Source organism: Convolutriloba macropyga, chromosome 9, assembly GCF_964194025.1.
Source record: "Convolutriloba macropyga chromosome 9, txConMacr16.3, whole genome shotgun sequence".
Taxonomy (NCBI): domain Eukaryota; kingdom Metazoa; phylum Xenacoelomorpha; order Acoela; family Convolutidae; genus Convolutriloba; species Convolutriloba macropyga.
In genome coordinates this window covers 23,866,986-23,879,344 of record NC_134476.1, presented here as the reverse complement: position 1 = coordinate 23,879,344, position 12,359 = coordinate 23,866,986, and the positions used below count along the sequence as shown (strand labels likewise).

The 12,359-nt window shown below is 39.3% G+C and overlaps 1 protein-coding gene across 1 annotated transcript; it reads right to left on the bottom strand.

Moving 5' to 3' along the window:
• Nucleotides 1-3,632: 3,632 nt before the first annotated feature.
• On the bottom strand, nt 3,633-12,359 carry LOC142345271 (uncharacterized). Its single transcript, XM_075397253.1, has 2 exons — nt 12,078-12,359; nt 3,633-3,855 (listed from the first exon to the last, which is right to left on the bottom strand). The coding sequence occupies exons 1-2, from the start codon at nt 12,266-12,268 to the stop codon at nt 3,678-3,680; spliced, it is 369 nt and encodes a 122-aa protein (XP_075253368.1). The 5' UTR covers nt 12,269-12,359; the 3' UTR covers nt 3,633-3,677.

Below are 12,359 nucleotides of genomic sequence, written 5' to 3'. Positions count from 1 at the left end.
AAAATTACAGTAAAAGTGAACAAAATCATGCCAAATATCCCGTGTTCACACAAAACTTCAATCCTCGATAACTCCTCGAATAAACAAAATTTCAAAAAATCTTTTCAATTTTGAATTCTACACTGGAACAGCTTTTTAATGATACCACTCACATTTCTCTACGATGAATATATCGATCGGCCAAAATTGACTGAACAAAAAAAACCCATTTGAGTATATAGTTCCTCCCCCCACAAGTGGGTCGAAACAACTATTGAGTTCTTATTTACTTAGGTTGCGTATGCTTTATGGTAATAACTCATCGAGAAGTTGAAAGTTAATAAAATTTCCCGATTCTATTTTTTATTGATTGATATCTAATAGATTTTCTACAGACTTCCGTTTCCAGGCGAACCATTCGGAATATGATGTATCCAAAAATTATTTCGCGACGCTCCCCGAAGCATCAAAATATTGAAAATGCTTTTGAAAAATTTTGAAAAAATATTGAGAAAAATTTTGAACTGCAAGCTATTAAGCTTAATACATATGTTAACTAGCAATCGCTCTAACGAATTTTCGCCATATTGTAACAAGACTTACTCAACGGGCCTTATCGTCTTATCCCGTTTCTTTTGGTTTTGCTCTTTAGACATTGACCGTACTCACTACAATGCGTAATTCAATTCGTGAAAGAAGTTTAAATCCATTCAGTTGAAACAGTGAATTGAGTCCAACTCAATCTCTGAAGCAAACTGTTCTGAACATCTTCCTTCAATAGCAGACTATTCTTGTTTAAATTTGTCTTGCTCTAACTATCATACACTAAAAAACTGAACATGATTAAATACTGATCAAATTCTTTGCAAAACTGCATGAAATTTCACTAGAAAAACATTTTCTAGTCTAATACATCAATGCATTATTTCTCCCCAGCTTATAACATATATCTTCAAAATGTTCCAAGCATGTCAGTTTGCAATCGAAATTGATACCTAAGCATTTCGGCGAAATTGGAGTCGGATCTATTTCAAGCTCCAATAAAACTGAGTATTCATTCCTTGGGAACCGAAACTTTCACACATTTATGGATTAATTATAAATATATTTAAGTGGCACCAGTCAGTAAGCAAAAACCCTGTTGAACGCCTAAAGTTGTTATTGTCATATTTTAGTCAATAGTATATACAAGCTGTTTTCTTCCTGCTAAATATTTTGTCAAGATATCACTAATTACAACCCGTAACCCATAAGCCTCAAAATTTTTGCGTAACAGCGGATGATTCACCGAGTAGAAAGCTATTCTCAAATCAATACAGAGAACAGCAATTTACAGGAATATCTTTGCCTCAAAATTTGTGAGAAAAAAATTTGGCTATCTTGAAAGCTATCAGAACCCCGCTTTTTATCGCCACACTAAAATAACATGCAAAAACCCACTAAAAACAGGTGTAATACTTTTTTCTTTGAAATTTTTGTTGAAAATACAATAATGATTTGCAGAGGTCTTGTTTCATATTGTTAGTATGAAATAAAAAACATCCGCAGTGTCTTTTTGTGAGATAAAAATTGAAATTTCTTGGCAAATCAAAGTTGGCAAAACTCTCGCATTCATCGTTTCCGACCCGAATTTCTCTATCTCGTGCAAAAGTAAAACAACCATTTTCAATCAGTTGCTAATCACTTCAAGATTCGTGGAGGACGCTGAATTTCGATGGCCAAATTTGCTTCAAAGGCAAATTACAGAGCCAGTTGATCACAAAAATTACACTTAATAACAACCAAATTTAACTTGAAACAGAATATGATCTATACTATTTTATGATGTACTGGTGATGACCGTGGCTTCCGTTATCAGACTCTTCAGGTCAAAAACTTCAACCTATTTTTCATAATTTCTTATCTGCAGTGTCTTTTAATACTGGAGTAGGTCGATGTTGAAGTCCCCACACAGGAAGACCTCATTATCATGAGTTGATTCGTCCGAAAATCTTCCATGTTTATACTAAAATTGTTAAAACTTTTACGATCTGTATACGGTTGTTAAACATTTTATGCTGACATTTAACTGTTCATCATGGCATTGTAAGGACCGCATCATTAGGAAGAAAACAATTGCTTCCGGGATAGCTTGCTCATTCAAGTCATTTTTTCCACTTCTATGCGAAAAGAAAACAAATCGTTCAGTTATTGCAGCTGAGAACCTATCCCATCAATGCAGCTTTAAATAGGAAAAATAGGAAGCAGAATCTTAAAAAGGGGAAAAATGCTCCAAAAAAAACTAAAACGTGAAAAAAACTAACGCAAGTTGGCATTGAAAGTTCGTTAGCTTGTAAATCAAAATGAGACAAAATATTGTTCAAAGATTCGCTGTTGTCTATTTCGATTGATCGGATTCCAAATCCACAAACCAGGACAGAATTTTTTGTTTTTAGTATTGTAAGTTTACGCGCTATGCAGATCGGAATATGGATGAGCGATAATGTAAAACCAGTGAACAACTTTAATTCAGCTCGATGAGGCTAAAGCTCAAAGTTAATTACTTGTCACAGTTCTTGTCAATGGCGGGACGATTGACACAATAAGATGATACAAAGCTTTACAGTATCGAATGACAACTGACAACGAAAGTAACTAAATCAGATCACATTTGGTACAGTAGAGGTTATTATCCAAGTACCTCAAGTATCTTTGCTGCGGTATCATAAGTTTGTAGAAAAAATTGCCACCGTGCGTCTATTTCAAACATTAGGATGATAAAAATTCAAGATGGTTTGTTTTAATTGTTAAAACAATGATTTTTGACGTGATAAAAAGATTTTCATTATCCATAGATATTATTTTATGGTGACAAATATACAGCTAAGCTAAGGATGTATGTTTGTGCAAAGTATATTCTTCCAGTGAAGATTTCAGCAAAATGATCTTTTAGTAGCGAAAAAACGCCTCGCAAAAAGCAAACTCAAAACAAGTAAGTCGCATTAGATTTGTCACTTTGTAAAAACAAACAGTTGAGAAGCGATTTTTATTCAACCATAGGTCAATACATAATTATTTTCTAAGCTTCTGTTTAAAAAGAGATCAAGAATTGTTGTCAAAGTACTAAGCTCTTTTTTAATAAATAGCAAAAAAAACAACAGGGCATTGCCTCTATCCTGTGCAGCTATTTAAAACTTTTGCGGTCAGAAAAATCAATAGAAGACTTGCAACGCATCGAATAGACACGAAACTAATTCAGCGCGCATTTAAAGAGCGCAAGAAATATTGGTGGATCTGTTACAAGGTTGATCTACAGTGAGATGCTCGATTATGATCTTCCGTGTTTCAAAAGCTGGCGTACGATATCAGTCCTCTTTATGCCCAACCAATTGCCGAGGGAGCTTTCTGTGATAAATTGTCACGCAATTAGAGAGGAAAACCAACCACAATTAGCAATATGTAGTCTTGTCCAATGACCGGGAGCAACATTTTCAATCGTTACACAGAAGGAGGATTTGATGCAACTAATTTTCAGAAAGGATAATCACGATGCTTCATCATGAGTGTACCAATGAATTTCAACTTTTAATATAACTTTAATATTTCATTTTGTAATGATTTGTAATTTTTAAGCCATGAAAAATTCCTAGTTAATGATAGAAAATGTAAAAGAACAAGGTTTAAAAATTGCAATTATCAACTAATACTTTCATAAATGATCATTTGATCTTTTTGGGAGGAGTCAAAATGATGTTCTGTTTTGAATTGGGTAGTTTAGCGTGAGCTGATATTTGTTGCTGTTTCTTCATAGAATGGAAGTCAAGTACTGTTGCATGCTGTGCATAGTGAGTTGGTCGCTCATACGGACTCTTGTAGTGCTCAATCATATCCAGTCGTCTGCAAACAAAATCGAATTTCTGGTTCAAACCAAACAAAAATGAGTGAAGATCAAACGGTTGCTGGATCTAACTTTCGTGAAACAAAGACAAGCTGAACCAATTAGAGCTACAAAGTAGGATCTACAGTGCTAATTAACTTGACCAGTTTTAAGCACTTGACTGAGAAGGCGGTAGAACTGAGACAAGAAGTATGACAAATGTTGGCGCTGAGCTCGCTAAGCTTGCGTAGGCGGGAAAATAGAAACAAAACACTTTCTGTTGTCCTAGTCATTTAATAGTTATAGTTCTAGTTCTAGTTACAGTTTGTCACGTGAGAAAAAAGAGAAAAAGGGGAAATAACAAAAGCAACACACAGAACTCAACGTAGCAGCCGCAGAAAACGGCTTAAAGTATAACTCAGCAAAATATTGCAAAAACAAATTGTCCTGAGCAGTAAATAACGTGTTACTGTGTCTTGAACTAAAAATATTCCTGAGCAGTAAATTGTTACTGTGTCTTGTATTCAAAATATTATTCTTGAGCAGTAAATTCTGTTACTGTGTCTTGCATCAACGAATTATTGGAGCTGAAATTCAACTGTTACAACCCCAACTTCTGGTATTCTCAACTTGTGAGTACAAACAGCAAAAGCCAACTTAGGTTTAAATTTAAATATGTTTGCACAAACAGGTCTTAGACATATATCTTTGTCTTCGATTTGTTTTTTCTATCGGATTGAACTGGTATACATAAAGAGATCCCGTATTGTGTGATCTGTAGCAATCCAGTTCAAATTGATAGTTGAAAAATCTAAGATCAGCGAATAGTTAGGAACTAAAATAGTTAATGCAACGGTAAGTACAGCAGAGCGGATATACAGTTACAAAAGCAAACTGCATCAACGAAGTATCCGGACAGATTTTGTAACCACTCAGAACGAACTGGGCGGTGTAAAACTTTCTTTGTGAAACACAAAGAGAGCAGCCGTTACATTTGGTCCGCCGACCCGGACAGTGGAATAAACTGCTGTCCAACCCAACAGTCGAAGTGACGAAGCCATCGACGAACGAGAACAAAACTCAACAGGCAATCCAACGACGCAAAGCCAATTAGGCAAAGTGCTTTAGAAGTTGAATAGCAAGGCTTAATTAAAGCAAACAAACAAAGGAGCTGTTGAGATTCAAGCTGCAGTCCCGAAGTACACAAGAAGTGACTCCGTCACAGAGTCAAAGCGTTTTGGATCGACAGATCAACAACTTGCGAAACAACTGGATTGAGAAGCTGGAAGAAGGTTTTGAGCTCATTAAGAATCGAGATCGACCAAGCAAGCTCAAGACTCTTTATTAGCAGATACTGCAATTGGACGACAGCGTTCAAAAACTCTTGAACAAGAAAGCTGAGACTCTCCGAGACCCAGATATTTCTTTAAAACGCAAACTTGAGACAGAAAAATACTTTCAATATTTGAACGCAGAGTGGTTACCGTACATCCACGGAGAGACAAACATGTCAAGCCAGCAAAGCCAGTCAACTCTTCATGCCAATGAAGAGCAACCGCCTGCAAAAAATGTGCATCAGTTAGAACAAAAAGTTGGAATTCCAGAGTTTACCCAAAACCATGATAGCACAAGCTATGCAACGACGAATACGGTTACACGAATCGTGCAGACAATCAACCAGGATACAGAAAACGTTTCGGAAACATCTTCAATGAAACGTCGGGTTGAAGAACGAATAAAGGAATTTGAAATTGAATTTGAAAGAAAGTTGCAAATCGAACGAGCCCAATTTGATCGAAAGAGGTTGGAGCTAGAAATGCAAAAGAAAGAACTAGAGATGCAACATCAGCTTCGGCAAAAGGAGCAAGACCTAGAGCGCCAATTGCGAAGAACAGCATTGGAGAAAGATGACTTACGTTCTCAATCGACTAAGGCGCGTGACAAGTCACCTTTCAATTGGACCCCAAGAGGGAGAGATGTCTCGGAGTGGGCGAATTCGATGAACGACACGCGAACGCCAATTCGACCAAGAGCTCGCGTTGACGTCAGCCCTGAACGGAATAAGCAGAGGCATTACCCATGGTACCCAAACTCTCGCGAACGCTCAGTAAGTGTTGAAGGGCGGGATATATCGCCGATAGCTGGAAGGCACTACAACATTGGACATTCAAGCAGTAGTTTACCAAAATTGAGGTTGAACAATTTTGACGGAAACCCGCTGGAGTGGCCTGAGTGGTCTAGCATGTTCATAGCAACAGTAGATAAACGCACGATTCCCGACTCAGAAAAAATGAGCCATTTCAAGACTCTGCTAACAGGCAAAGCAAAATCTGCAATCTCGGGAATGGGCTATTCTGGACAGTTTTATAGTGCTGCCTGGAACATTTTAGAAAATTTGGAAGACCGCATGTAATTATAGATGCGCAGCTCGAGAGCCTACGAAAAGCTAATCAAGTGAAACCTCATGATTCAACCAGCCTGATTAATTTTTCTGATATTGTATCTAACTTCGTGAACGTGCTTAAAGAGTACAAACATATTGGTGATTTGCAATCAAGTTCGACATTGTACATGGCAGTTGATAAGCTACCACAGGTTCTTAAAGAAAAATGGTGGTTCTACGTCGATGACAAAGACGAGGACTGGCCTGATCTAATCAAGTTTGAAAAATGGCTATCACGAATGGCATTCGTGCATGAAGGGTTTTCAGCGTTTAAAGGGGAACGCAAAGAAAAAGACAGACGCAACACAAATAGAGAAAAACAATTCTCGAAGACATCGAACTTCAGTGCAAGTTCAAACCTGCATTACCCATGGTACCCAAACTCTCGCGAACGCTCAGTAAGTGTTGAAGGGCGGGATATATCGCCGATAGCTGGAAGGCACTACAACACTGGACATTCAAGCAGTAGTTTACCAAAAATGAGGTTGAACAATTTTGACGGAAACCCGCTGGAGTGCAATAACCCGCAAGTTCAAACCTGCAATAAACCAAGCAAACGCAAAGCGATCAGTGTCCATTAGCCGATGGCACTCATAAAATTTGGAACTGTCCGTCATTCAAAAACATGAGTGTGCAAGATCGATACGTGGCAGTGAGGAAAGAACGCTTATGTTATGGATGTCTTGGGAAAGGGCATGCAATCAAAGATTGTAAAGTCCACCCGTGCGGTATAAATGGATGTAAAAAACGGCACAACAGACTGCTACACTCAGAAAACCAAATGGACGAGGGTAGTCACGCAGTTAACGTGAGCGCAGCAACAATCAACCAGAGTAACCAAGTTACTAGTTTTCTTCAAATAGTTCCGGTATCTGTTCAGCGTGGTGGTAACAGGTTGACTACCTACGCTTTCCTCGATAGTGGTTCAATAGTATCATTCATCGATCAAAGTGTTAAGGATCAACTACAAGCCAAAGGCACGGACGTTACCTTAAACATAGCTGGCATACATGAGACGCAAGATTTGAGGACAGAGAAGGTTCCTATCACAAAAAAAAAGACTACATTCAAAGGTGCATTCAATTGAAGCGTTTGCACACCCAGCAATCTCGTTGGGAAACACAACATATGACTACAAGGAACTGAAGAACAAATTCAGACACCTGAATGTTCTCACTAACAGAAAATTCAACCTGATGGAAGTAGGCATCATACTTGGACAAGATGCCTACGAAATTCAACGTCCATTGGACTTTAAGATTGGAACACGATGTGAGCCTTTCGCCGTCTTAACAGAATTAGGATGGGTAGTCAGTGGTCCTATGACAGGCAAGAAAAGTCAAAATGTTTGTCATTTTGCCTTCACAGAAAATGTGAAAGTGGCAGAAAATATCCAATCATGGTGGGACATAGAAACTTATGCTTCCAAAATAAATGTTGTAACTCAATCAAAGAAAGAGCAACAAGCTCAGAAGTTTCTAGAGAGCACTACAAAGTTTACAGGCGAGCGGTACGAAGTGGGCATGCTCTGGAATGAACCAGAACCCAGTCTTCCAAACAACTACGGCTCAGCCCTTGGTCAGCTCTACTCACTGGAACGAAGGTTCCAACGAGACCCAAATTTAAAAGAATTGTATCAACAGTCAAATGATACAGATATTGAAAAGGGATTTGTGAAGATCCTTGGTAAATCGGAAGTCAAAGGCACTTTCGGAAAGGAATGGTATTTGCCACACCATCCAGTACTAAACCCCAACAAACCGGGTAAAGTTCGCCGTGTTTGCAACGCTGCAGCAAAATACAAGGATGTATGCCTAAATGACAAGTTGTTAGCCGGACCCGATCTGCTACACGGGTTGATCGGAACAATATTCAGATTTCGAGAAGGACCAACTGCCTTATCCGCAGATATTGAATCAATGTTTCTTCAAGTGCAAGTTCCTGATCGGGATAAAAGCTGCTTAAGATTCCTGTGGCGACCAACAATGAACGAACCTGTGCAAACTTACGAGTATCAGCGTCATGTTTTCGGAGCAAAAAGTTCACCAACATGTGCCAACTACGCTTTGAAGCGAGTAGCGATTGATAACGAGGACGAGTTCCCTATTGCAGCAAAAGCAATCCAAAACAACTTCTACATGGACGATTTCATCAAGTCAGTCGAAACATCTGAAGAAGCAATCAAAGTTTTCAAACAACTGCAACCTCTTCTCTCAAAACATGGATTTGAACTGAAGAAGTGGATCACCAACAGCGACTTGGTAACCAACGCAATCCCAGAGGACTTAAGATCAATCAGCAAAACAAAGCAGGTTGAAGTAGAACCCAGCCAGGAAGGGTCATCGGTGCTTGGGCTTCAGTGGACGATTACCGATGATAGTCTACAGGTTTGTAGAGGTACAAGCAAAGAAGTTGAGACCCCAATCACCCAAAGGAAGATCTTATCTCCAGTTTCTTCAGTGTTTGATCCTCTTGGACTGTTTGCACCATTCAGTGTCCATATGAGACGACTCCTGGAGAGCATCTGGACCAAAAATGGACAACATTGGGAAAACTCAGTAGAACCTAACGAAGAAGAAGAGTTTCTGAAGTGGAAGGCGCAGCTTCCAGAAGTAGCAGAAACCAGCATTGATAGAAGATACTTCAGCACGGCCAAGGACAAATGGGAACTTCATGTGTTTGCCGACGCATCTGAAGACACAATGTGCGCTGTGGCATACCTACGTTCAAAGCCCAAAGAATACTCAGCAGACTTAGCATTTGTAATCGGAAAGTGCAGAGTCGCACCGATGCGACACCTTTCCATACCACGCTTGGAACTACAAGCAGCAGTGATGGCGGTGAGACTTAAAGAACAGATAGTGAAGGAACACGAATCGAATATTCACAGTTGTAACTTTTGGACAGACTCCACTACTGTTCTGCAATGGATTCATAGCTTCCACCGTAAGCAACAGGTGTTTGTTGCAAACAGAGTGGCTGAGATTTTGGATACAACTAATGTTTCACAGTGGAATCATGTGAGTGGTATTAACAATCCAGCTGACATCGGGACACGAGCGATCAATGTTGACGAACTTAAGAAAAGCGAAGGGCTTACTGGGCCGGCCTGGTTGAAACAACGAGAGAACGAATGGCCTGAACAGTTGAATTTAACATTTGCTTCAGACGAACAAAACGACGAAATGGTCTTCTCAGCAAAGGTTGAAGAGAAGAAACCGATGATTCAGTGGGAACGCTTTAGCAGTTTCAATCGACTAGTAAATACAATGGCATACGTACAGCGTGTATTTATAAAACACAAACCGGCAACAAAAACACTAAGTGTTGAAGAAAGAGAGGGTGCACAAGCAAGCATCTTCAGACTACTGCAGCGAGAACAGTTTGCTGAAGAGATGAAATCTCTCAAGGCTGAAAAGGAAACTCCAAAAAACAGCAAAATCCTCCAGTTTTCACCATTCATTGACCAGCCAGGACTTATTCGTGCCCAGGGCAGAATAGGTAAAAGTCAATTGAACTTCGAAACCAAGCATCCAATACTATTACATTGGAAGCACCATGTAGTTGAATTATTCTTGCAAAATGAACATAAGAATAATCATCACGAAGGTACTGAACATGTCAGAAACATAGTTCAGCAGAAATTCTGGATCCTAGGCATACGAAAAGCTTTGAGATCGATCAAAAACAAATGCATTAGATGTCGAAAGGGTGGAGCCCAAACAAAGGCACCAGTAATGGCAGATCTACCTGAAGAACGATTAGTCGCATCAACAGTATTCGCGAATGTGGGCGTAGACTATTTCGGACCATTCACAGTACAGATTAGTCGAAGAAACGAAAAGCGTTGGTGCTGTCTATTTACATGCCTTACTGTACGAGCGGTACATATCGAGATCGTACCAAAACTAGACACTAATAGTTGTCTGAACGCAATTATGAGATTCATTGCTCGAAGAGGCAAACCGGTCAAAATGATTAGTGATAACGGGACAAACTTCGTTGGAGCCGAAAGAGAATTGGCAGAGTATAGAGCGGCATGGAACAAGGTGCGAATTGAAGAACATCTAATTCAAAAAGTTATCAGATGGAAGTTCAACCCACCTGCAGCACCACACTTTGGGGGGGGAGTGTGGGAAAGACTGGTTAGGAGTTGCAAGAAAGCAATGTACGCAGTGCTGGGCAATCGATCAGTCACGGAGGATGTTCTGTCAACCACGATGTGTCTTGTTGAACAGATGCTGAATGCTAGACCGCTGACACAAGTCAGTTCTGATGCTACCGATTTAGAAGCTATTACTCCAAATCATTTCCTACTTGGCAACAAGAACCTTTGTTTACCGTATCTATCAGGTGCAGAGCAATTTGTTGATCATAGAAAGCTCTTCCGACAAACACAAGCTTACGCAGACCTCATCTGGGACAGATTCCGTAAAGAGTACTTGCCAACGTTGAACAGTCGTAAGAAATGGCAGACCACAACGGACAGAAGTCTTCAGCAGGGTGATCTTGTGTGGTTAGTGGAAGACAGTGACAAACGTGGATATTACGATCTGGGTCGAATAACCGAAACATTTGAAGGTTCCGACGGAGTGATTCGATCAGCGACAATCCGAACGAAAGATAGATACTACAAGAGACCAGTAGAGAAGCTCGCTCCAGTGATATCAATGGACGAAGATGTTTTTACGAAGGAAAACAGGGCCGGCGATGTTGGAGCTGAGCTCCCTGAGCTTGCGTAGGCGGGAAAATAGAAACAAAACACTTTCTGTTGTCCTAGTCATTTAATACTTATAGTTCTAGTTCTAGTTACAGTTTGTCACGTGAGAAAAAAGAGAAAAGGGGGAAATAACAAAAGCAACACACAGAACTCAACGTAGCAGCCGCAGAAAACGGCTTAAAGTATAACTCAGCAAAATATTGAAAAAACAAATTGTCTTGAGCAGTAAATAACGTGTTACTGTGTCTTGAACTAAAAAAATTCCTGAGCAGTAAATTGTTACTGTGTCTTGTATTCAAAATATTATTCTTGAGCAGTAAATTCTGTTACTGTGTCTTGCATCAACGAATTATTGGAGCTGAAATTCAACTGTTACAACCCCAACTTCTGGTATTCTCAACTTGTGAGTACAAACAGCAAGAGCCAACTTAGGTTTAAATTTAAATATTTTTGCACAAACAGGTCTTAGACATATATCTTTGTCTTCGATTTGTTTTTTCTATCGGATTGAACTGGTATACATAAAAAGATCCCGTATTGTGTGATCTGTAGCAATCCAGTTCAAATTGATAGTTGAAAAAACTAAGATCAGCGAATAGTTACGAACTAAAATAGTTAATGCAACGATAAGTACAGCAGAGCGGATATACAGTTACAAAAGCAAACTGCATCAACGAAGTATCCGGACAGATTTTGTAACCACTCAGAACGAACTGGGCGGTGTAAAACTTTCTTTGTGAAACACAAGGAGAGCAGCCGTTACAACAAACGTACGTTGTCTAAGCTTAGCGAGCATTTTCAAGCCAGTTGTTTGTGGTAATCGCTGGCCGGGACTATGAAAAATTAACTCTTGAATTTTACTATAGCACATAAAAACCAAGTTGCGTAGCTCGTAAAATATGAATGGGTGGTGTTGTCTATGTAACAATATCTCATCTCTTAATTGAGAGGTTTTTGAAAAATCATCAGTTGAATTTTCTGAAAGCACACAGGCCTGTCACTTTTCTGCATCTTACGTAAATTTTCGTTAATTTCTAATGCATCGATGCTTGCAAAAATCAACAAAGAAACAGCCTTACGAATTGAGAAATGTCAAATACTCTGTGTCAATCTGGACGAATCCATTAACAGATTTCGAATACTCTTCATCTATCAGACCTCTCAAATGACTCCGTTCAATCTCAGTTTCAGTTGCCACAATTGCGTTCCAGTTCTTAGCCAGTCTCAGGGCTCGTTTCATCACGCGCAAGCAGGCAACTCTTACAACCATTGCTATTCAATGGCAGGATATTTCTTCAAACAAGTGACATCGGCAAAAACAACATACCATTTTCTCAATCTAAAGACATTATTTGCTGACA

Coding starts and splice junctions, on each gene's coding strand:
- LOC142345271 (XM_075397253.1), bottom strand. CDS start 12,268: ATGGTTGTAAGAGTTGCCTGCTTGCGCGTGATGAAACGAGCCCTGAGA. Junction 3,856..12,077: donor TATTTGACATTTCTCAATTC/GTAAGGCTGTTT, acceptor TTTTGTTTGCAG/ACGACTGGATATGATTGAGC.